Below are 26921 nucleotides of genomic sequence, written 5' to 3' on the forward strand. Positions count from 1 at the left end.
AATAAAAAAAAAAAAAAAAAAAAAAGGATCTGCTGAACATGAACCTTACGGAAATACGCAATCACGTTACGTTGTTATCACGTTACGTTGGTCCAGGCAAATCTTTCCATTGGAAAGATGGACAACTTTTACAAAGAAATCCATCATTACCTCTTTGAAAATACACTTTTAGCATAGAGCTGCATGTATATTAGGGCTGAACGATTAACTGCATGTGCAATTAAATTGCGATGTGACAAAAGGAGATTTTCTAATCTCAAAGGCTTCAATTTGGCAGCGAGTGGTTAGCGTAATGCTAATATACATGGAAAAACCCATAGGAATGCTAATGCTAATATCGCCGATTACATTATTACAAATTATGAATTAGAAACGTGCCAAATGATTACATTTGGAGTCTTAAAGAAAGTAAAAATACCATCAATCAAATAAGTACAGACAGGTATTTTAGTAAAGCCAGGAGATTTTCTAATCTCAAAGGCTGCAATTTGGCAGCGAGTGGTTAGCGCAATGCTAATATACATGGAAAAACCCATAGGAATGCTAATGCTAATATCGCCGATTACATTATTGCAAATTATGAATTACAAACGTGCCAAATGATTACATTTGGAGTCTAATAGAAAGTAAAAATACCATCAATCAAATAAGTACAGACAGGTTTTTTAGTAAAGCCAGAAAACTTTTAACTCCAGAGTTTTGGCTAGCAGCTACAGTCTATGACAAGACGTCAACAACTCTAAACACAAAATACTTAAATAAACGGGACACACTTCTTTCCTGCAAATACAATTTTACAGGTGTTGCTAATACCTATGATTCTTCAAGCCAAGGGATGTGCTCAAAGAGGAGTTCAACGTTATGAATAAGATATATAAGAAATAGTGTTTTATTTTACAAATACCATTATAAACACAAACTTATGTCTTAAGAAACATTATTTTAATAACGAAAGTGCTAAATTCTTTCCAACAGTATAGATGTGTAGTGCATTTTGTCCGAGTCGGTTTGCCGTACTTTGACGTCATCGGGAGTCGAAGGACCCCGAGCCGATCTTGCACCCGAGCAGATACTGTACCGACACCGGCCCTGACAATCCGGGCTGCAGATCCTGGACCCCTGGCAGCTCTGTGGGACAGAGTAGAAAAGCACGAGGCTGTTGGGCAGTACATCAGTGTTGAGGGTCTGCCCTCATGAGGAAATTACTATGCAGTGATTTTCTCCAAAATGACTGTGCTTAAATTGCTCTGAAAAAGCAGATAATAACATCAGTGCCAAGAGACACTTCATTTCCCATGATGCTTTGAATAGGGAAGCAAGGTGATGATGTCACCACAAAAACCAGCTCAAAAACTATAAGTTTCAGCGAAAAACGTAACTTAACTGTTCTTATGCCCAGTTCACTGGCTTTAAGGACGCGCTGTTGCTGCTGCTCTGATCAACGTGAGCCAGCGGGAGGCTGGCTGCTGGAGCAGATCAAACACAGAACCGCTGGAAAAGGAACTCCAGCTCCATCAAGCTCGCTGTAAGTTATCAAACTCAGCACAAAGAAACTTTGCTCTCTCTGTGTCCAGCCCGTGGAGAGACACTCGTGGGAGGAGAAGCGTAAATCACATCTGACCAGCGAACTTCACAAGGAACGCCTTGCCTTCGCTCAGACAGCTGTTTTCTCCTGCAAGTTTTTATTTCATTTAAACTTTTACCTTTTCTCATCTCTTCTAGACCAAGATAAGCAGTCGACCGCGTGACTTGCTTCAAATTAACAGACGGTTTTTCTCTTCTTCCGTATCAAAATCCGCTCACAGGGTTATTTGGTAGAGAGTAAACTGTTTTTTTGTCATCGTTAATATCTTTAAATAGTTTCCAGCTCTGGCCAGGCTGGTCGACTTCTCTTTTAGATCAGATAATTTACCGAGTGACCTTTGTTGTTTAAGAGACTAAACTTTTGAAGTGTTACAGTTAAGTTTTACTGTGATTTTTAAGCCACTAAATGCAAGCTAATTCCCTTTTGTCTGCATCTGAGAGAGGAAAGTCAGCCTTATCAGACACACACACTCCCCACACACCTGGGAAAACAAAGCCCCATTCATACATCCTCCATCTCACACACACACACACACACACACACACACACGTATGTGTTTTTAGTGCTCTGGGAGGACGAAGCATTCATTCACACACACACACACACACACACTCATACGTGTTTTTAGTGTTTGTGGGGACATCCTCCATTACACACACACACATCTCCAATTATATCAAATTGTTTTGCATTATTAATCTCCTTGTTTAATTAAATGTTATAAAATTCAGATTTGTCTCCAATAGATTTCTTTGTGTCGATGTAAAGTCTCTGCTCCTGACGGATTCCACGACTTCAAGAAAGACTGATAAGAGTTTTGGTTTCAATTTTTCCCCGGTTAAAGGGGTGGTGCCCCATAAGATACGTAAGAGTATCTTAATTAATTAATACATCGGTAAATATTCCCATATTTACAGAATTTATTGAAGAATCCAAAAGTAATTAATTAATTACTAATTACTCGCTCCTAATTACCCCAACATCAGGAAGTCAAGGTTTTCAAATTAGGTAGATTTTAAATTCAGTGTGTTGACCTGAGTTTATTTTTTAGGATAATTTGCTGAGTTGAGTAAAATTTCCAAATGTACTTTTAGAACTTGTTACAGTCCCTGTAAGTTTGCACCAGCCCTCTAGTCATGCTGCAACAACATATAAATACCATATCAGAAATATATAAAACTTTCTTCAGAGCAGCATTACAAAATGTTAACATAACAACTGTTGGTTCCAAAATTTACCAAATAACCTCAACAACTCCTCATTACCTGCTGGAGGGCTTTCCAAGATGGGTGTGTGTACAGTACCTTCTGACACAAGTGTTGTGTCTGTGTAACGCCACTAGAGGGTTCAACATAGTGTGCTGAAGTGGAAGTAGATGGCTGCTGGAGTTTTTCGGGATGCTGGTGTTGTTGATCAGTGTTTGAAAATGGTTCCTCATCTTCAGCATCTTCAGTTCCTGGCGTCATGGAACTCCTTGTAAATATTTAAGCATTGATCCTGTGAAATAAAATGAAAATGTAAAACAAAAAAGTGATTAGAAAAAGTTAAATAAAATTAACAAAACATTAGGATTTTCTAATGATTTCTAGTGAATGAAACTTACCTTTGTGTCGTCATTCCTCCTCCACACTATTATTCTAAATATTAACTATTTACTGATTTATCAACAGGATTTTTTTCAGGTATTAATCTATCAGTCCAAAGTTTTACATTTGACACATTTTATGATTCATCATTTATTAACACTGTAGGACCATCAGAAAGTAACATTTTGACCTCTGCCAGTACAGCACAGGATAAAGATGACCTAAACAGAGTAGGATAATTTGTCAGAGACAACGAAAAATAAAAGTTCTGACTTCGTTACTGTCGTTTAACGAGGCTATTTCATTAATCTGTGTCATAGGCGTCATTTTAACCGGGGACGCCGGGGACATGTCCCCGGCAAAATTTGTGATTGGCAGCTGTGTCCCCCCCACTTTCAAAAACGCCTGCTGATGAGGATTTTTGTTTTACCAGCTCAGATCTTATCCAGGGGTCGGCACCCTGTTCCCATCAAAGAACCAATATTACCCGTTTCCCACGGTAATTTTGGACGGACCTTAATAAGCAGTGACTTAAGTGAAGCAGGCAGGTCGCGCTAGAAAATTTCGTTTAAAAAGATGTCATAAATGTGTTCCCCCGTCATTTTTATTACTAAAATATGAAGTAAAAACTCACAATTTAATTTTCATTCATTTGTCATTAATATGTAGTCTACACCCGTGCGTTAAGTGGACCATCTTCCAGTAAACGCACAGCATCCAGTCCACCTCTCCAAATGCGTAAAATGTGCATCAGCCGCTAGTTAGGCGCGCGCGCACCATCAGCTGATCAGCCCAGACAAGAGCAGAGCGACTAGAGAAAGACTAGAGGATAATTGTGTCTGGATGTGGATGGAGATTACATTTTACATCAGCCTGATCATCATTTAAATACGTAAACCATCACCTGTCTTCTAGTCCACGCTATCAGCATTATTTTATATTTTAATTGGTGTGTGTGTGTGTGTGTGTGTGTGTGTGTGTGTGTGTGTGTGTGTGTGTGTGTGTGTGTGTGTGTGTGTGTGTGTGTGTGTGTGTGTGTGTGTGTGTGTGTGTGTGTGTGTGTGTGTGTGTGTGTGTGTGTGTGTGTGTGTGTGTGTGTGTGTGTGTGTGTGTGTGTGTGTGTGTGTGTGTGTGTGTGTGTGTGTGTGTGTGAGTGAGTGAGTGAGTGTGTGTGTTTTCCACTTCAAACACTGGTCTAACCAACCAGACCAGCGTGTCCAGTAACATATTAATGTTACAATTAAACAGTTTCACTTCATGTAGGCTAGGAACATTTCACCTGCCGTGGCCCGACCGCTTCTGCTCCACATAAACTTTGTGCGTGATCAAATGTCTCTACGCTTCATGCGGAAGACGGGAACAAGCGCTGTTCAGCCAAAGTTTCATAATTTCATAAAAAGAACATTTTCCAAGTGACACATCCCTCAGAGAGACCGGGTTTCCAGAACGCTTCAGTGGGAGGAAATCATCGCATGCGCGTGGTTCTGCACTGCGCTGCACTGCGAACCCCAGATCTTCAGCTCACTGTCCACCGGGGGCGCTCCGAGCCGCGCTGAACACAGTGTCCAGTATAAAGAGCTCTGATGTTCTGATGGGAATATTTTACCTCCGCGATGTGCGTTAACGATTAAAATGTCAGCTCATCCATGAGCATCCGTGTGCGTCGGGGTAATTCTTTCAAACCAAGCAACATCCTTGAGTACATCTGTCAAAATAAACAGTCAAATGGAAATATCTGTAACCTGCCGTTTAACTGTTTTGCCTTCCTGTGAAGATTGTTGCAAAGAGAAACAATTAAACTTGATTAACCCCAGAGCCACGCAGAGAACCATGCAGTGCGCATGCGGGAAGATTCCTCCCACTGAAGCGAGTGTTTTCCAAACCCTGTCTCTCAGAGAGACTTGTCACTTAGAAAATGTTCCCTGATGATGAAACTTTGGCTGAATAGCGCTTGTTCCTGGCTCCAATGTGGCGACACATCCAGGAGCCGTCTGAGGAGAAGCCCAGAATCTCACATCCTCTTCAGCTCATAAAGTGCCTATATGATTACGCACAAGCGTGACCGGTCAACCACCGCAGACCGGGTTGGACCTGTTCAGGTTTACGCAGACAATCTTTACATTTAGAATTGGCATACAGGTGTAAAATTAATGCAGTAAAATATAAAGCATTTTATTTAAATATCCATTTATTATTTTACAAGCACAGAGAGTTGCATCAGATGGATGGAAGAGCCGCATGCGGCTCCAGAGCCGCGGATTGCCGACCCCTGTGCTAGCCTACTTTATTGTCCCCAGCAATTTTTAAACCCCACTCAAGTGTATGGTTATTGTCCCCAGCAATTCTGAAAACAAACTGACGCCCTTGATCTGTGTTACAGGTTGTAGTCCAGACTTTAACAGCTTCACTGCAGTCGATTTAAAAATCTGCTTCATTTTTCTTTCAAATAGTTTGATGTTCTCTAGCAGAACATCAACACACCTAAGGTCTCAATCTGTCTATATGTTCGTCGTCCAGATATTTGCGTCCAAGATTTAATTAATACCCTGCGGTCTAACACCCATGCAGAAAGAGGACGGTCACGGCGCTACGGTTTCACGTTTGGATTAAAAACTAAAGCTAGACAAAACGTGACATTTATAGTGAAAAGGGATCGTTTGAAACGTCGTATTTGATTCCTTGAAAAGAAACGTTGAATCCTCTAGTAAAATGTGTTTTTTATTCTTACCTCTTTCTGCTGAGGTTCTGTTTTCGACTCACCTAGGCAGGTGATCTTGCGAAACATTTTTCTAACAAACTTACAAAAGCATTTTGCTGGCGTCTGCAGGGTGTCTTTCACACTGAATTTACCTGGAGATTCATTATTGTCGTCAGGAATGGCAGATTTCATAGTTATGAATTTGTGTTTCAGAGCTTTAGTGGGGGTTATTCGCTTATTTGGATCCAGATCCAACATTTTCTTGAGTAAATCTAGAAATTCTATGACATCTTCAGAGTTTTCCTGGTCTTCAGGTAATGTGGGGACTTGAAACAAATCTTCAAAAGATTCGTAAGTGTGTTTGTGAGTTCTTCAGTAGAATATTTTTTTCTTCTTCTTATTGAATTCTTCATGTGTGTTAACCCTCTGGAGGCAGGCGTTGCAGATTCGCAACGTTAAACCTACCTACCTGGTTACTCCACATTCGTATTTCATGAGCATTTTTTTTAACTCAGAAGTACCCCTGAAGGACTTAGTTGTTCATCCTTTTATCAAAACTTATTTTGAGCCTGAGGGTTAAACCTCCATGTTTTTCCTTTTTCGTCTTCAGTGAAAAACATTTCCTTTAATTTGGCCAACTTTAGTAACGAATTTCTGGGCTTACCTTGCAATTGCAACATTAAACTCATGGCATCCATCATACTCCGACCGAGGAAACAAGTCATGACCAAGATATAAGTAAGCTAAGGTGCAGCCAAGACCCCACATATCTATCGCCCTGCCTAATGGAAGACCCACCATTATCTCAAAAGGCGTATAGAACATATGCTGTGTATCATGTTCTTCTGTTTCATTAGTTGATGTTGACGCATAACAAAAGTCTAACAACTTCACATTTAAGTGGTCACAGTCTACATCGTATGTCTGAGTTGGTCTAATATTGCTTGGTTTAATATTTCAATGAACCATCTTGAATTTCCCAAGTGCCTTTAGAGAAACAAGAATTTGTTGGGCAACTTCTCTGATTTTGGATATTTCTAATGGCTGAAAGTTTCTTAATGCCATGACATGCTTCAGATCTGAATGCAGAAACTCATATGATAAAAGGTTCTGTGTTTATACTCCCACCAGTCTGTAATGTTTCTGGAAGTATGCACCAAGTTTCAGGTTCTTCACAAAAGATGTTTATTGTGTGCCTTCTCCAGCTGTACATCATTCTCTCATCAGTGCTCACCTCTACCCTTAAATAGATTATCTAATACTGCCCCCTTGTGGGCAGAGCCACCATAGGTATCACTACATCCCCCCTGTCACACACAAAAAAAAACGTATTGTGTTGCTTCTTGTGTTGTATTGAGTTTTTTTTCTTCAGTTTATGCCCTACTAAAGATTCAATCTCTCCGGAGGCTTAATGATGCGCGTTGTCCTCCTGAGCCCACAGGATACAGGCTCAGATATGGCTCCCTCCGCTGACGGGACACTGTCTTGCACAGCCATCCCTGCTGACAAGCTGGGCTGCGCGTTCGGCCCAACAACAAGAGACGAACCATCGTCACAGTCCCGTCCCTGAAGAGTCTCTTGTGTCTGCTGTCCCTGAAGAGTCTCTTGTGTCTTCAACAAGTCCCGACGGTTGCGCCTCAATGTCTGGCCATCTTCAGTCCTGACCACATAGGATCTAGGACCAACTGTCCCCAAAACAGCAGCTCTCCTACTCCAGCGACCAGAATCCCCAACTCTCACTGTATCATTCTCGACCAGCGGCTCCAGTGATCTGGTTGACTTGTCATAGTTCCTCTTCTGTCTCAGCTGCAGAGACCTTCTTTGGAACCCCAGATCCTGGGGTACCCCATGGGCATCACGGAATGGGAGAGTGGTCCTCAATCTTCGTCCCATCAGAAGTTCAGCAGGGGACACACCATGTTCAAGGGGTGAGGCTCTATAATTCAATAGAGCCAAATGGGGGTCAGCATGGCTGTCTTTCGCCTTCCTAAGAAGATGTTTCACGATCTGGACCCCCTTCTCGGCCTTCCCATTCGACTGAGGAAACAGAGGGCTCGAGGTGATATGCAGGAAGTCATAAACCACAGCAAACTCATGAAACTCTTGGCAGCTGTAACACGGTCCATTGTCACTGTACACAACATGAGGGATCCCCTGTCGGGCAAAAATTGATTTCAAAGACGAAATTACAGTAACAGCAGAAATATTGGGGAGGACCACCACTTCCGGATAATTGGAATAATAGTCAATAACTAATAAGTAATGTCTTCCATCCAAATGAAACAAATCAGTTCCCACCTTGTGCCAAGGCTCTTCAGGTAGATCGGTGAGCACCATCGGCTCCTTGGTTTGTGTCATGTGATACTTCAGACAGGTCCCACATCCTGAAACCATTCTGTCAATATCAGTGTTGATTCCTGGCCAATAAACCGCTGACCTGGCTCGTCTTTTACACTTTTCCCTGCCCAGATGCCCCTCATGCAGCCACTGCAGAATCTCAGGTCTCATAGACGTTGGAATTATTATCCTCTGTCCTCTGAGTAGAAGTCCATCAACGACACTCAGCTCTGCTCGGATGTTAAAGTACTGCTGACATTCCCCTTTTGGCCATTCACCCTGCAGTTTATTCATAACTCTCTGGAGGAGCTCATCCTTGGCAGTTTCATCAGCAATCCGCTTAGACTTTCTGTCAGTCACAGGAAGGGACTCTTTAATCATATCCACATGGACCTCCACATCTAACTGAATGGAACCCACATTCTGGGCACCATGCAGCAGAACAGCCCTGGACAGAGCATCAGCAAAAACAATCTGTTTCCCTGGTGTGTAGATGAGCTCAAAATCATAACTGAGAAGCTTCATCATGAGCCGTTGAAGGCGGGGTGACATGTCACTAAGATTCTTTTTTACAATGGATACCAAAGGCTTGTGATCCGTTTCAGCCAAAAACCTGGGGAGACCATACACAAAGTTATGGAATTTCTCAAAACCATACACAAGTCCCAAGCACTCCTTTTCAATCTGTGCATAACGACATTCAGCCGCAGTCATCGCTCGTGATGCATAAGCAACTGGTCTCCAGTCATCCCCATCATGCTGCAGGAGCACGGCTCCAATCCCATGGGTCGATGCATCTGTGGAAATCTTTGTCTCTGGGGATCATAAAACATCAGGACTGGTTCAGAGGTAAGGATGTGTTTAAGTTGCTTCCACTCACCATCATGATCACCAGTCCACGAGAACTCCTGTTTCTCATGCAGCAACTGTCTCAGGTGCAATGTTTTCGAAGACAGATTGGGAATGAACTTTCCAACAAAGTTAATCATTCCAAGGGCTCGGAGAACTGCTTTTTTATCTGCAGGACAAGGCATCTCCAGTATTGCTTTAATTTTCCTGTCATCTGGCTTGACACCTGCCCCAGACAGTTGGTCTCCAAGGAAAACTATTTCTCTGACACCAAACTGGCATTTTGCTTTATTCAGTTTCAGCCCATTTGCCCGGATTCTCTGTAGTACTCTAACGAGTCTTTCATTATGTTGCTCCACAGTTGCCCCCCAGATGATGATATCGTCCACATACACCCGTACCCCGTCGAGCCCTTCAAGGATGTACTCCATAGTTCTATGAAACACTTCAGGGGCTGAAGTAATTCCAAATGGCATCCTCAGAAACTGGTACCGCCCAAAGGGAGTATTAAAAGTACATAATTTGGAGCTCTCATCCTCCAACTTAATCTGCCAGAACCCATGAGATGCATCCAATTTAGAAAATAACGTTGCACCAGACATCTCACTTACAATTTCCTCTCTGGTAGGAAGTAAGTAATGTTCCCTTTTGATGTTATCATTTAAATCCTTAGGGTCCATACAGATCCTCAGGTCACCATTAGGCTTCTTGACACAAACCATGGAATTAACCCACTCAGTCGTAGCCTCCACCTTCCGTATGTCTCCCAACAGGGTCATCCGGTCGAGTTCGTGTTTCAGTTTGCACCTCAGGGCACCCGGAACTCGCCTAGGAGCATGAACAACAGGTCTGGCATTGTCCTTGAGATGTATCTTATATGTGTAGGGCAAGGCCCCAAAACCCTCAAATACATCCGGGTATTGGCCAACAATAGTTTCTGCGCTGCTGTGCGGATCCCCGTTGACATGATACACTCTATGGACCAAACCTAGCCGTTCACATGCTTCATCTCCTATCAAAGAATCATGACCTTCCGGCACAACTATAAACTCCAAGTCGTGTTCTTTACCTTTAACGTGTACTGTGAGAGTACACTTGCCTTTGGTGATGATGGATTGGCCATTGTAGGCTTTGAGGGTGCTAGATGCCGGACGAATGAGCGGTTTCACATCCATGGCTTCAATATCACGCTCATTTATCAAATTAGCCTTCGCCCCAGTGTCCAACTTCACAGGAAAAACAGTTCCATTCACAAGCAGTGGCACTGTCCATTTATCCACCTTCACGCCGCACGTCACAGCAGATGGAGACACGTCAGCATCACGTTCCACAAGACCCACAAAGAAAGTCTCGCTCAGGGAAGCTTCTTCCACAGTGTGTACAGGATCATGCTTTTCAGGCTTCTTTTTAGAAAAGCAATATTTGGAAAAATGATTAAGTCCTTTACAGCTGTTACACATCTTGCCAAATGCGGGACATTGTCTCAGTGCATGTCGCGTCCCACATCTTCGACAGGAAAACGACCTCTCCTTGTCCTGTCCACATTTCCGTTGGCATGAAACAGCTGCAACATCAGGCTCCATTCCCCGCTCCCCCGCTCCATCACCAAAAGCTTTCACATGGTGCCGGGCTATTTCACACGCATGGCAAATATCCACAGCTTTAATCAACGTAAGATCAGTCTCTCTCAGCAGCTTTTCTCTCACTTTTGTATCATGTATTCCAAACACAACTTGATCTCTGATCAGCGAATCCTGAAGAATTCCAAAATTGCACGTCCGTGCCTTTAACTTCAAATCCGTCAGGAAGACATCAAAGCTTTCATCCTGCTGCTGCAAACGTGCACGAAACACGTACCTCTCGAATGTCTCATTTTTCTTCGGTGAGCAGTGATCATCAAACCTCTGCAACACAACGTCAAACTTGTGTCGGTCCTCCTCATCCTCAAAGACAAAGGTATTAAACACCTCCACAGCGCGGGGTCCTGCCACTGTAAGCAACAGAGCAATCTTGCGAACATCAGGCTTGCTATCCAGGCCAACAGCCTGCAAATACAGCATGAAGCGTTGCTTGAACGAACGCCATTCACAATCCACATTTCCAGTCCAGACAACAGCTTCTGGAGGCCGTGCACTATCCATGGCAGCACCCCACTCCTGGTACCATGTAATGTTTCTGGAAGTATGCACCAAGTTTCAGGTTCTTCACAAAAGATGTTTATTGTGTGTCTTCTCCAGCTGTACATCATTCTCTCATCAGTGCTCACCTCTACCCTTAAATAGATTATCTAATACTGCCCCCTTGTGGGCAGAGCCACCATAGGTATCACTACACAGTCAATTACTTTTACAATGTTGGAGCTGTCTGGATTTAGCTTTTCGAGCACCTTCAGGTTTTTAATTTCCTTTGTCCATTCTTTCTCTAGGTGCTTACCCAACTAAAAATTGTAAAACATGTTTAAACATTTTATTAATGCTTTTTGGTAAAGTCAGACATGTGGTATGGCATGGTAATTGAAATATAAATATAATAAAAATCATAAATAAAAATATAAAATCCCAATAGGCTAGAAAAGTCAATAATAATCCCACGTGATCTGTTTTCCATAGTACACCGGTTGTTACAACCATAGGCCGCACAAAAAAACAGACTCACTTTGGGTTGACACCAGCTGGGTTTGGAGAGTGAGGAAACCCACCCAATATGGTGGCTACGCTGTTACGTTGTCCAGCACCCGATGGGGCAACTACATCCAAGAAATTCAGGGAGACTGTTTGAAATTTAGTAAGTGATCTAGATTGTAGATCTTTAGTTTGTCATTTGTAGTTTAGTTTGTTTATAGTTATTGAGCTGTGGGTCATTTTTTTTTTTTTGCTTTAATTAACAGTTTTCATATTTAAATTTAGGATAATGTTTTTATACTCCCTCATTTAACAAGAGGGAATTGTTTTAACATTTTGTATAAACTTGTATATATAAAACTTTTGTAAAATTAAACATTCATACCATCACCAGACACCTCATTAGTTTACTCAAAGTGCTTATTTTTTACAATAGATAAACCTACCTTTTATTTTCCCATTTCACTCTGTTGTACTCACACACACCGACAGCTAGACTGCCAGTGGGTTTGTAAAAAACTTTAAAATTTGTAAAGCCTTTGTCAGTCAGAAGATGTTTTGCAATGACCAAGATCAGGAATGACATCATTTAATGTTTGTTTCAAGTCAGTGGATTACAAGCAGCAAATTCCAACATTTTCATGTTGGATTATGTACAAAGTAATAGTTTCTGAGCCACACTAGTCCAGACTAGGCCACTGGAAGCCTTTGTAGTGTCCAGCTTCCTGCTCTCATGGCGGTCACCACACAAGATGGCGGATGTGTTCCCCAATGATGCCATGTGACCATCGGATCATCTGTCTATAGGCAACATAACAATACGGTCTGCAAAATGAAGTGGAATTTTCAGCAATGTTACAGATTTGTCTTTTATTGTTAGTAAGAACATTTTAATGACTATTTTCAGTAGCATTTTGTCCAATATTGATGATGACAGTGATGCACTGTTGCTGAACTTCATACTTATGACATTAGTGGATAAATATGTTCTTACTCATTGAACTGCAGATGTAGGGGTCCCTGTTGCTTTTTAAATGTTTGATAAGCTAGCATCAACAAAAAAGGATTCAAGCAGCAGCCCTCAAATCCAGGATGGCCCGTTACACAGAGGAGATGTGGTACTGGTGAGTCCAGAATCAACAAGAGCTCCCTGAACGGTTCCAATTCCTGACAACAAATGCTGTGAATATATGGGCACAAATATTATGTCCCTGATTTAAGCCCATATGAATAATGCTGACCATCGGCCCACACTGGCCACACCGACACCTAATATGCAGTAAAATAAATAAGCAAATGAAATAAGAGAATGACCATGACTGAATCTTGATAGAAAACTTTATCCCACAGAGCATTACATTATAGCCAGTTACTGTCATTCATACAGCACAATGAGTTACTTATTGATAAAATTTCAAATAAATTAAGTAAAGCTACAATAGGTCACTGTTTTTAAGTGGAGACTTTTTGGGACAGATCTGCAACGTTTCATCTGTACAACCAGAATCCCAAACTATATGAAAGGGTTTGTTGTCATGTTCTGTGGTATTCTTTTGACCCACGACATGCAGAATCAGAGACGGGAAGAGGGAGGTAAGAAAATAAATAATTTATTTTAGACTGGAGAACTCAAAGTGCTGCTCAAACTGATGCAGGTTGTGCCAGGATGTTCTAAAAGAGAGACAAAGGTTAATGTCCGTGAGAGGTGATGGGATGGATAACTGAAGGCTTAGGTTTACTGTCAGGAGGTGGCTAGAGGGCATGCGAAGGAGCACAGGTTGGTCTATGAAGATGGGTTGTAAAGGGGTCCTGATGAAGATGAGGTCCAGAGTTCCTGTGTGGTGAGCTTGAAAGGGTAGGCGGTAGGGGCGTAGTGGAGAGCATACAGCCAGGGGTTGGAGCTGAATGAAGTGGAGCTGATGAAAAGTTCTTGGAAATGGCTGGAGGAGATGGTTCCTTGAAGGGATAAGAGGAAGGATTAATCTTGGTCCTAGTCTGGTAGAAATCTGCTTCACAAAAACATTTCTTAGTCTAAGTTTTAATCTTTAGCTTAACAATAGATTTTTATTCTGGCTCAAATTACCCAGGTTGAGTAATCATCCGGCAAGAGTGTTGAGGAAGTCAGCTTCTTAAATACACCCTGGAGGATGATTGGAGATGAGCTGCAGCTGGCTGTTGCTCCTGCTCTCCAGACACACCCACCTGCAGACTCGACCTAAAAACATGGTGAGAATAAAAACAGCCTGTGACATTTGTGGAGGGATTATGAATAATGTCATCAGCCTAGAATCTTTTTGGCTGAATCACAAGGATATTTTCACATGGATGGCTCACCAGGCTAGGCTAATGTAATAGCAGCTAGTGAAACAAAGCTAATTACAAAGGGGTGCTAAGGCTATGAAGAACTTTGACCCAAACTTTGTATAAATTAAACTTTTTTAATTTGAGTTAAGTATTTCTTGAAGTTATGTGGCTAGGTATTTGATGTAATCTGTCAGAGGACATTTTCTGTCGAAATATCTTTAAAAGAAAACATGCTCTTACCTAGAGTGACCATATTTCCATTTCCAAAAAAGAGGAGGGAGATCTGTGCCTACCGATGACGTCACACTAGGGCTGGGCGAAATGGCCTAAAATTAATATTACAATATATTGCGGATTTAACCTCCATAACATCGACATATAGACTCCATAACGATAAATGGGCGATAACTATAGGTGTGCACAGGAACAAAAGCTGTCCACTAGATGGGGCTGTCACATATATTACGCTGAGTCACATTTTTACGTGACTCAAGGTGGTACAGCTTCTTAAAGGGACATAACTTTGCCAACCTACACACATCTTTAAATTTTTTATTATCAAATTTATTGACATGGGAAAGATACATTTTCGATTTATTGCCTAGCCCTACGTCACACTATGGCAAAACCACACAGACCACGTTGGGACCCATTTATTTCCCCAGGTGGAAAATCTAAAATTAATATCAGACTCTGCCTACAAAAGGGCTCTAAAACCATTCACATGTAAATATTTAGCATATTTATTGCAAAATCTCCCTTTTCTGCTGCTTTAGTGCTGCATCAATGTTTCATTAATAAGACATTATTATACCTTTTGTTTACTACAGCATCAGTAAGCTTCCTGTGCACAGATTATTAAGGATGCTTGTTTCAGCTGTGAGATTAGGCGATCAGGTCAATGAAAAAAAAAGTTTGTCATGGACTCCATGGAAACTTTCAGAGAATCCATAAATAGTGGCTTTCAATCGGTGTTGTTACTGACAGATTTTTGTGAGTTTCGAAAAGAAGCAGATGAGATGGCATGTCTGACAATTTTGTTTTTCATCGGACAATATTAGAAGATGTCAGTGATGTCTGAGGTGTTTTTTATAAAAACTGTATAATTAATACCCTGGACAGGGTAGGAATTACACAGAGGCTTCTGGGGGAACCCAGTGATGTGGGGTGGGGTGGGGGTGTTCCCTTTTGCCTTGGCCCCCAAAATGTCTTGAAACGGCCCTGGGTGTGTGACTGAGTTTTGAAGGTGATCTGAATTGTATCAGATGTATAAATATTACATGTGTATCACTTATTGCGTTATACAAGTAAAACGTGTAGTGGAGATAAATACCTACATTTTACTTTAAAACACTTTGCTTTGTTTTCTTGTTTTTATTTAACTATTGTCCTGTCCTGTCTGTCTCTCATCTTCCTGGATCTCCTCTAAACTCTCCAGAAAAACTGCTGCCTGGATTCTTACTTTTTCACCTCATCACTTACTTTTGAACAGATCAAAGGGATCTCCTGACGGCAAAGCGGAGAGCCGTTTCGATGCTGCGTCAGAGAGATAAAATCACTGCAGCACATGATGAGCGGAGCGCGTCAGGAACGATTAAAAGACAGAGTGCCAGAGGATATAAACAGATATGAACGATCATGTGTTAATGATAATGTTTTGTTGCGCTACCTTGAGAATGCATCGTGCGCCGGACGCAGCGGGCGCACCAACGATCAGCGCTCTGCATCCTCTCTGCTCAACAGAATCCGGCTACACTGAGAGTCCATAAATATTGTAATTTAGGCAGAAACTGGATCTTTCCCTGAAAGATCTCTAGCCCCCCATAATTCAATCCCTGCCCCAGAGGGAAAGAGGACGTATGGTCAGCCTATCTTCCAGGTAGCATTTCCAAGTCTGTGTGCATTTTGAAGTTCTCATGTTTCTATAGCTCTTTTTTCACCATTTAAATTCCCTCTTGCTGCTGGCTCAAAACTGTATGGGTGCACCTTTAGTATTATAAATAACTGTAAATTCCTGTTCAAATTCTGGCGCCTTGTCCTACTGCTGTGAATCCATTGTTGGTAGAGTCGGAAATGTTTTCCTCCGTGTGCGTCACTTCCGGTTTCCAGCTAGAGGCGCTGTTTTAAACCGGATAAACTTGGTAAGCAGAGCTGGATCATTAATAACTGGTTGTATTTTCAAATATCTTCCTTTAATTCAATGAAAATATAAAGTTTAGGCACATTACTATATAAGCACTTCAACATGTGTTTAAAATGAAAGATGGCCTTTAACTTTCACTAGAAAGGCAGATACCATTATGTTATAAGTGTCTAAACAAGATAATCAATGTTAAACATGGTGGAACCGAAGAGTGGAACGCAACCGCCGTGTGACCTGTTTTTCACAAAACTCATCTTTCTTCTGGCTTTATACTTATTTAGTTTAACACCATCAGCAGCATCGTCTCTCCTGCCTCTCCTACATCCTCCATCCACTCTGTTGCAGGCTGTGAGAACTTTCTGTCTTTCTTTGTGGACAAAGTCAATAAGGTTAGATCTAGCATCTCTCCTTCAGCCTTATCGCTGCCTCTCCCGACTCCAACCAGGCCCATCATCCTAGATAGCTTTGCTCCTGATTCTTTGCCTGAGTTAACCAAACTAGTTAACTCTATGAAGACCTCTGCATGCCCCCTCGACATCTTACCCTCATCTTTGTTTTAAAGTGCTTTTCAGTCCATCGGTCCCAGAGTGCTCTCTATAATTAATGCTTCTCTGGTTTCTGGTCAGGTCCCTGCTTACTTAAAGAACGCTGTAATCCACCTGCTTTTTAAAAAACCGAGTCTCGACCCCTCTCTCCATAGCAGCTTCAGACCCATCTCTAAACTTCCGTTCATCTCCAAGATCTTGGAAAAGGTTGTGGCTAAACAACTCACAGCTGCTCTTGATGAACATAACATCTATGATTGCTTCCAGTCAGGTTTTCGTAGAGCTCATTCTACTGAAACAGCTCTTCTTAGGGTCTCTAACAACCTTCTGACTCACAGTGATGCAGGGGACTGTTCTGTTCTGGTCCTGCTGGACCTGACTGCAGCCTTTGACACTGTTGACGATCACCTGCTACTGGAGAGGCTCAGAGACTGGGTAGGCCTATCAGGAACTGCTCTGGAGTGGTTATCCTCTTATCTTTCTGAGCGCTCCTTTTCTGTGGCCATCTCCAAGTTTAGGTCCTCCACCACCTCTCTTACCCATGGTGTCCCACAAGGTTCTGTGCTGGGGCATCTGCTCTTCCTCCTCTATCTGCTTCCTCTTCAGCACATCCTGAGCTTCTTCAAAGGAATCTCCTATCATCTTTATGTAGATGACATCCAACTGTACATCTCCTTTAAGCCCCATGAGATGTCTAAGCTGCAGCTGTTACACACCTGCTTAGACTCTATCAAAACCTGAATGGCTAGGAGCTTTCTTCAGCTGAATGAAGATAAGACTGAGATCCTCATCTGTGCCCCAGACAAGCTGGTTCCCAAAGTCAGAGACTCTCTTGGTCAGCTTGCTTCTCACACCAAACCTTCCGTCAGGAATCTTGGTGTGACCTTTGACCCAGCTCTCACCCTGGATTCTCATGTCAGTTCTCTTGTTCGCTCTTCCTTCTTCCATCTCAGGAACATTGCTAAGCTGAGTCCCATTCTGTCTCGCTCTGAACTTGAGACAGTTATCCACACCTTCATCTCCTCACACTTAGACTACAGTAACTCTCTTTTCACGTGTCTGAGCAGAACCTCCCTGAACCGTCTACAGGTGGTTCAGAATGCCTGTGCTCGGCTTCTGACCAAGTCCTCCAAACACACCCACATCACCCCGCTTCTCCTCCAGCTTCATTGGCTGCCAGTCAACTTCAGGGTTCATCTCAAGATCCTGGTTCTGGTCTATAGGGCCTTACATGGACAAGCACTATCTTACATTGGTGATCTTCTTAGTCCCTACACCCCCAGCAGGTCCCTGAGGTCCAGTGATCAAAGCCTACTGGTTGTGCAGCGCACCAGGCTAAAGACCAAAGGTGACAGATCATTTGCTGCTATGTTTATGTTTATGTATTTAGCAGACGCTTTTGTCCAAAGCGACTTACATGTGATAATCGGCATGTTGCCCTTGAGGCTAACAACAACAATAACAACAACAACTTGACATCAATCATAGAGAGGAGGGAACAAGGAGTAGAGAGGGGAGACGGGTGCAGGGAGGGTGCTAGTTAAGAAGATGCTCTCTGAAGATCAAGGTCTTCAGGAGTTTCTTGAAAATTGAAAAGGAAGCCCCTGTTCTGGTGGTGCTTGGAAGGTCATTCCACATTTGTGGAACGATGCATGAGAAAAGTCTGGATTGTCCTGAGCGTGGTGTAGGCACTGCTAGCCGATGATCCTGTGATGACCGGAGCGGCTGGGCCGAGACGTAAGCCTTTGCAAGAGGATTCAGGTAGATGGGAGCCGTACCATCTCTGCTGTGGCCCCCAGACTCTGGAACTCTCTCCCCCTGAGCCTGAGATCAGTGGACTCAGTGGACTCCTTTAAAAAGCAGCTAAAAACTCACCTGTTCAAAGTGGCTTTTGTATGACCTTCTTCACTATTCTCTCTTTATTCTGCTCTCCACACCTATTCCCCCTTCCTCAGGATCCACTGATTTCCCTCTTTCTTATTCACTCCCTCTCTTTCTTAACATTGTTTTTTAATCACAATTGTCTATTTTTTCAGATTTTTATCTTGAGAGGCGCTATAGAAATGATTTCTTGAGAGGTGCTATAGAAATGATTTCTTCTTCTTCTTCTTCTTCTTCTTAGTTTCTGCCTCTTGAATTTCTTCAACAAGTTTTGTGTGTTTTGAGATGCTTTTAGAGAAGCTGCATCCAAAGTAGTAGGTGGAGTTATTTCAGAGTATGACTTAAGAGATGAAGATAAGAGGAAGTCTGAGTGAACAGGAAGCGAGTTTCACCATCCAACCATCAGCCTTTTCCATTTCTGTCTATTTCTCTTTAAACAATCAGAAGATCAGCAACAGGAAGGCAAACTCAGGATGTTGATTTTTGATCAAAAGATTCTCTGTAGCTTCATGTTTCTGCTGACAGGTAAAACTCTTTTAATGTACGCAAAAATATTTGAGTAATTTCTGTGTTGAAGTCCCTAGAAAACAGGGTTTTAAAGTAAAAATTGTAACTTTCTAACATATGTTGTCACAAGATTCAACATTACTAGACAAATAAAAACATCCAACATATGAAACTTGTCAGCTAAAAGTGTTTTACTAATTTATTGATGTTTGTTTATAATTTATTTATAAGAAAATGATGCATAAATAGTAAAATACTGAAAGCTTTTGAATGACAAGCATTAAATAAATAATGAATTTAAAGGAAATTTTATTAAGCTGAGCTTTTCGGTGAAAGCTGATGATTTTCATTCTGCTTCATTGAGATGTAAACAAACGTCGATCTGTGTTTTTATTTTTATTTTTTCTGGCTCAGTAAGAACGTCTGAAACTATTTTTGTGTTCATCTATTTGGATTAAACCCCCCTAGTCTTATCAGCAGGATAAACAACTGTTCGTTTTGACCTCGTTTTTCTGTAAATCTGAATTTTGTTGTGGAAACAAAGATGTGAAGATGTGTGAGTCATTCTAATCCTCCTTATTAACCAAGTCAGCCTGCAGCCAGCTACTCAGCAGACATTTCCTACAGAAAACAGCAGTAAAAAGTAGGACTTGTATGTTGTCTGATATGTAGAGAACAAAAGTCTTGACACAAAGCAAAGTAAAAGTGCCCATCTAAAAATACATTTACTTTAATGACTCAAAAGTCACGTTGGTTTAATCTGATCAGAGTTCAGCTGTCGAGGATGAAGTGCTGATTTTACATCTGTAGTCATCATCAATCATGTCTGGTTCCAGGTGTCGTGGGTCAAATGGTTCAATATGGATTTGTTTCCACCTGTGCAGTGAGAGGATCAACCGTCACCCTCCCCTGCTCTTTCACACCTTTAGCATCCTTTACAGAGGATGGAAAAGAAATTCCTCTGAAGATCGTCAGAGTCCGTTGGTGTGTAAACCATGAAATCTGTCAGACAACAACCCCATCTCTGTACGACAGCAACTCATCCAACAACAACCCTCGATATCAGTACCTGGGAGACATGAAGTCAAACTGTACTTTACAAGTCAGAGATGTTCAGATGATCGATAATGCAACCTTTCGCTTCAGGATGGAAGCTGATAATGTAAAAGGACATTTTACAAAACGAGGAGATGGAATAGACGTGAGAGTCGTTGGTGAGAACACGTTTCATCCTGACTCAGATATGAATCCGTTTTAATAAAAACTAATATTTAATTTTATTATAGAGACAAATAAAATGAGCATAAAGAGCTCCAGCAGCAACAGCACGTTCAGAAGGGGTCAAAATGTGTCACTGCAGTGCACCTCTGGAGACTGCACTGTCCACCAACTGGAGATCACCTGGATTAAAGATGGCCGTGCCCTCTCTGAGACTAGCCCCGCCCTCCTGCTTGGCCCTCTGACTCTAGAGGATTCTGGGAATTACTCCTGTGTTCTGAAGACCGACAACGAGACGCGGTCAGATCCGTTCAGGCTGCAGGTGGAGGCGGGTTGGTGTTAAAGGTTTCATTATTTCATATATTCAGAAAGGCTTTGTGTGTGTGTGTGTGTGTGTGTGCGTGCGTGCGTGCGTGCGTGCGTGTGTGTGTGTGTGTGTGTGTGTGTGTGTGTGTGTGTGTGTGTGTTTAGTGACTGCACATATTTTAATGAAACTCTGTAACATAAATATTTTAACTATTTTACCCAACCTCAAACTCAAAATGTCTCCAGCTCATATTTTCTGCACACTGAATCAGAGATATCTCCTTAAAGTGTCAAAGGTTATACAGAACTTTGTTATTAATACATTTGACCAAAACAAATATAACTTGAAAAGTGTATTTGTATAGCACCTGCCAAGATAAAAATCACAAGGCTAGGCAAGAACAATAAAAAATAAATGAAACAAACAAACAAAAAGAAAAAAGAGAGACCGAAATGGACAGAAACACCTGCAAGAAAATAAACTAATGAGCAGCAGTGGATAAACAAGAGCTCACTAAAGTCAGACTGAAAAGATGAGTTTGAGCTGCTTTTTAATGGAGACCGTTGAAATGATCATGAGATAAGTACAGCTTTAAAAAGGAAATATTATGCAAATCTGAAAATTTGCACCATTTGTGCTGCAATAGAGCTCTCTACTGCCTCTATGAACACTCCAAACATAAAAATAAAAAGAAAATACTTTTAAATTATGAATTTTGTGTTTTTATCATAGGTACGCATGATCTAACTTGGCTCAGAAGTTGCCTGTCCTGTTAGCAGTGTGGTGCAAAGATTTGCATGCTTTTAAATGAGTGTTTTGATGTGGGGGCTTAAAGTTGACAGAGAAAGAAGGAGCGTGGCTGTATCCCCATTTTTACTGCCAGCAAATCAGAGGTTGTGGGGGCATGGCCAGCAGCAGCTGTAACCACAGACTTTATACATAGACACGACGTGGCAGGCCACCATCTTGGATGGGTCTCATCAGTGTATTTATTTCTACTGAGGAAGGTGTTTACCCAACTAAAAATCACATTTCATTACACCTTTTCACAAAATCAGACACATGGTGTGGTATGATAGTTAAAATATAAACATACTAAAATAAAATAAATGAAAATATTAAATCCCAACGGGTAAGCTAGAAAAGTCAATAGCGACAAGTCAGCAGTGAAACAGCTGTTGCAAATGTATAGCCGCACAAAAAATGGGCATAGTTGCTAACTCTGCTTAAACTCCAGTTGGGTTTAGGGACCCGTCCAATTTGGTGGCGATGCTGTAACATTAAATGGCATGTCCACATATTCATGTCATTTGCTGAAACAGATCACAGGAAGTTTAAGCCACACCTATCTTCTTCTGGACTCTGAGCCCCCTGAAAAACAAAAAAATGATTGCAAGTCAATGGGTCTATAAAATCTATGTAGTCTGATCTTATATATAAGCTCCTTTTGGACTTGTCTCTGCTCCTCTGTCACCAGCACTAGAAGTTTTTTTCTTGTCGTTCAACAGGGATTTCAGCTCAGGGGTCAACCAGGGTTTATTATTGGAGAAACTCCTCCCTCTTCATTGGGACAGTGTTCTCTACACAGAAACTCACATAATCAGTTACACAGTGGGTCGGGCTGTCAAGGTCATCACCATGACTGACGCAGAATGTCTCCCAGTCTGTGGTTTGGAAGCAGTTCTTTAGGCTGTCGGTAGCTTGTTCAGACCACACTTTTACTGATTTCTTCTGTGGCAGTTGTCTAATCACCCTATAATCAACGTAATCTTCATAGGCTCTCTCTAGCTTCCTCAGACCACACTTTGAAAGACCTCTTCTGAAAAGGTTCCTTTTTTACCCTGGCTGTGTATTCTGGGATGAGATGAATGAGATTGTTATCAGAGCACAAAACAGACTGTTGATGGAGTCAGGTTCAGGTGTGACCTCCTCACACCAACCAACTAAACCAGGAATTCTGAACGGCACCTCCGATTTGATTGATTTTAACGTTTCATTTCAGAGAATAAATCCTACCTGCCTCTGATCCTTGGAGGGGTGTTTGGTGTCCTGCTGGTTGTGATCACGCTCATCCTGGTCATCATCATTAAAAGGTACTAGAATGATTAAGTACATAAAATAATAAATAAATAATTAAATAAGCTGGCTGGTTCTGCAGCAGAAAGCACATCACCTTTAGGTTTGACCGGGTTAGGGTGGAATTTTTGTAAAACAAAAATTTTTGACTTTGAAATATTATACAATTTTAATTACATCGTTTTATCTAAGTTATTTATTTCTGCGAAGGGTCCCCAATGTAGCTTTTATTAAAGGACCCTCAAAGGGTTAAGAGGCTGATTTAAGGTTTAAACACTTTTTATTTCATGTTTTAGTTTGTGGGAAGAATATAATGTGGACATTAAAAGGTTTTAATTAGATGCTGATGAGTTCTTGTTCTAACTTGACTCTGGGTTTCACTGCGGGAATTCCCTTGGTGTGACTGACTACAGAAGGGCTGGACAGGGTCTCTTCAGCCACAGTTTAACTACCAGTTTTAACCTTCCAGCTGAAAGCAGCCTCTGTGTCATCTAGCCTCTAAACCGGGGGTAGGCAATCCTGGTACTCAAGTGCCGCTATCTAGCAGGTTTTAGCTGTTTCCCTTCAACACACCTAATTCAAAAGTGGAATCACCTGTTTTCCAGGTTTTCAAGCTCTGTATAAGCCCGCTAATCATCTAATGATTTAAATCCAGTGTGTTGGAACAGGAAAACAACCAAAACATGCTGTATAGTGGCACTCAAGGACCTAACCCTGCTCCAAACTAAGATATTACTTTCCATTTTTACTGCTTAGAAACACATTTCTGCTAGAAACAGGAAACAAAAATTGTTACTTATTGGCTTTTTAGTTGTTTTGTTTTTCTGCTGGTGTTGCAGGAAGCGAGCAGCCATGAGTCGTAATGATGGTGGAGGCGTGATGGAGCAAAAGGTGAGACACAGATTCAAGATTTCAGATGCAGGAAATCCCAACATTAGGAAATTTCTGGCATGCTTGAGATAAGCAAAACTAAGAAATTGACACAATAAAATCATAATATAGATAAACGGATTAATTAGAGAAACGATGTATAAGACAGTTTATCGGAGCGGAATGGTTCAGGTGCAAACACAACACAGGATCAAGTGACTGGAACAAAGCAACTGGAGCGAGCTGATTGTTATTCATGAGTCCAATTGCAGAGGGGAAGAAACTGTTCTTGTGGCGAGAGGGTCTAGCTGTGAATTTGTAATTTTTAACATGGGAGTTGATGAGAACTTGTTTCTTTCTGGTGCCAGCCCATCACTTAGGTGTTGATTTCACTTTTAGCAGCTGGAGGTGGTCCCTTGGTCTTGACTCAAACAGCGACAATAATCATAAAAACAAAGAAGTTAATTAAATAAACTAAAAGGCAAAATCATGAAGTTTTTCTTTTTACAGTTTTACTGTTTCTTCCATCTCTTTTTTCAATGTTAAATCTCAACAATGAGCAGATTTATTTTTTTCTCTGTGATCATTTATCTCTTTGCGACTCTGCTTTTCATGCTGGACCATTTAATTAAGATGATGTGGGCATTCATTCCTTCGGAGCTGATGTTGGAACAACACACGAACTCTAGCCAGAAAACACCTTCAACCTAAGAACTCAGCTTTAACTCAATACATTTTGTAGATGACCTCTTGACCTTTTTGGCGCCAACAATGACTCATTTGCATTTTTCGTATTTGCTGTTGTCAGCCTGCTGATAGCATCTACACCAGCATACAGCCACCTGCTGCGGTCCAACCAGGGACTCAGAGGATGGAAACCAGCCAAGAGACTGAGGATGTCAGCTATGCGGCTGTCCAGTTCAGTGCCAACAAACACATCAGGTAACAGATGTTTCTGTTCTACATCTGGATGTCATCTTATAGGTTCTGATTCTGGGAAAAAAAAGAAAAGAAAAAATGAGCGCCGTTATGGCTGCTCTCGTGGTCTGCCTGTATCTGTCCTGTCTATATGTGTGTGTGTAATCTTGGTCAGGCTGTTCTGTGGAGTCAAGTTCCTATGCTCTGGATCGCTGGAGCGCTGGCAATAAAATTCTTTCAGATTCTGATTCTATAGTCTGTTAAGGTAGAAGTTATGGTAAATGGTAAATGACCTGTATTTGATATAGTGCCTTCTAGAGTCCTGGAACCCCCCAAGGTGCTTTACAACACAATCAGTCATTCACCCATTCACACACACATTCACACACTGGTGGGGATGAGCTACGATGTAGCCACAGCTGCCCTGGAGCGCACTGACAGAGGCGAGGCTGCCAAGCACTGGCGCCACCAGTCCCTCTGACCACCACCAGCAGGCAATGTGGGTTAAGTGTCTTGCCCAAGGACACAACGACAGCGGCAAACTGAGCGGGGCTCGAACCTGCAACCTTCCGATTACGGGGCGAGCATTTAATTCCTGTGCCACCGTCACCCCAAGTTGAGATTTTAGTTCTGAAACTGAGTGGTTGATCAGCCCTATAATCAACATGTGACACCTTTGTTTTATCTGGTGTTAAGTTGCTCTTCTGGGTAAATACAGTGGGAAGCAAAAGTTTGGACAACCTTGTTAATCTTCATGATTTTCCTGAATAAATCGTTGGTTGTTACAATAAAAAATTCCAGTTAAATAAATCATATAGGAGACATACACAGTGATTTTTAAGAATTGAGATGAAGTACATAGGATTTACAGAAAGTGTGCTATAATTGATTAAATTATTCAGGTGCATAAATTTTGGCACAACAAGAAAGAAATGAACTCAATATTTAGCAGATCTGTTTGACATTAAAGCAGGTGGATCCTGATCCAATGACATAGTTTCTGATTTTTACGTTTTGCTCTTCTCTTAGAAAATTGGAGGAGACAGCCAATTCTTCCGTCTACGCCTCAGTCGTCACCAAAGGCTGAAGCCACCTTCTGGCCGGCCTTTATCGTCATTAGCATCATCAGGTTCCTGTTTTACTAATCATCAAACAAGATTTTTGCTTCAGTTTGATTTTAAAATTTCAGGCTAAAATCCTGATGTTTGTTCTGTCAATCTTGCCTGAATTACATGTATTTATAAATTTACAAAGTTTTTTCAAAGTCAAAAGTAAACCCATCTGTAGCGTCCAGCAATGGTCAGCTTAGGTACAGCCTGACCTTTCACCATCTATTCAACATCTGGTCAGAAAGGAGACACAGCATTGCATGTGTTCCTTTGAAATGAGTCTGCCTTCACAACAGCTGGGATTCACAGACCCTGCAATAACTTTCTTTCCCAAGTTCTCACCTGTCTGCCTTCAGAAGAAAGAACTCCAACTCGGATCAGTTGCTAAATTCAAGAATGATTTACTAAATCAATATTAACTTCTTCCATGGCTTATAATCTAGATAATCATTAAATAAACGCTTGTTTATTGCTACTTACAATCATTATATTGTAGTGAAATGTTTCATTGATCTGTGCTCAATAACTGAAGGGAAATGAGTGTTATGCTATGTCTACCAAGACTGCCATGTGTTCAACATGTTTAGACGACAGGTCCTCACACCTGCACTCACACACAACAAGTACGGCTAAGTTGAACCCTGACACACATAGTATAACCCAGTCAGAGCATCCTGTATCAAGAAGGCGTGTTTCTGAGTTGTCTTGGTAACATCTCTCAAACTTGTCAGCCTCTGATTGGTTGTGCAAATGATAACAGCCAACCCTTAAAACTAGATCATTCTGAGAGATTCGTCAGTTCTAGAGAATCGCTCAGACCGGCCATCTGCAGCGAAACCTCTTTAACCCTCAAAGATTTTGACACGTCGTCAAAACCTTTTTGCACCTGCAAAGCTGATGAGCAAACAGTTCCTGCATCAACAAAGCTGATATTGTTAGACTCCTTAAGAGTCCGTCAGACGCACGGTTCCATCCAGCTGTTGTGACCCGAGACATTTCTGGACTGAAGAGTCGGTACCACGGTATTCTACAGCCTTCCGGTGCCAGCAGTCAGTCGACCCCTGTGACTTTTGAATCCACCAAGAGGGTCTCTCTGAAACGGGTGAAGTAGACATGACAGATTGCGTCTGAATGTTCTTCTGATGATAACAACTTTATAGTTTAGAGCAAACCAAATTCTTTTCACCAGAACTCAGCTTATTTTGATAAGGAAGCTCTGCCTGACATTTCATTCACACATAGGTTCCTTCCTCACGTTTAGCTCCATCCAATCACAGTAAATGCTTAGTTAATTAGTCATGTTTTAAATTGTTTGTAAAATAAATTCTTGCTTTTATAAACTTGACTCTTTCTTGAAGTAACACGAA

General features: G+C 41.6%; 1 protein-coding gene across 2 annotated transcripts; it reads left to right on the forward strand.

Moving 5' to 3' along the window:
• Nucleotides 1–887: 887 nt before the first annotated feature.
• Nucleotides 888–26915, forward strand: LOC107379058 (uncharacterized). 2 transcript variants are annotated; one of them, XM_070551811.1, is made up of 7 exons: nt 888–1525; nt 19893–20270; nt 20343–20606; nt 22584–22674; nt 23497–23548; nt 24336–24469; nt 25475–26915. In XM_070551811.1, exons 2-7 carry the CDS (start codon nt 19907–19909, stop codon nt 25530–25532), a joined length of 963 nt encoding a protein of 320 aa, XP_070407912.1. In that variant the 5' UTR covers nt 888–1525; nt 19893–19906; the 3' UTR covers nt 25533–26915. The 2 variants fall into 2 exon arrangements, with proteins under 2 accessions (XP_070407912.1, XP_015805129.3); XM_015949643.3 differs by lacking the exon at nt 888–1525 and adding an exon at nt 18928–19074.
• Nucleotides 26916–26921: the final 6 nt, after the last annotated feature.

The sequence above is a fragment of the Nothobranchius furzeri genome, chromosome 5 (assembly GCF_043380555.1).
Source record: "Nothobranchius furzeri strain GRZ-AD chromosome 5, NfurGRZ-RIMD1, whole genome shotgun sequence".
Classification (NCBI taxonomy): domain Eukaryota; kingdom Metazoa; phylum Chordata; class Actinopteri; order Cyprinodontiformes; family Nothobranchiidae; genus Nothobranchius; species Nothobranchius furzeri.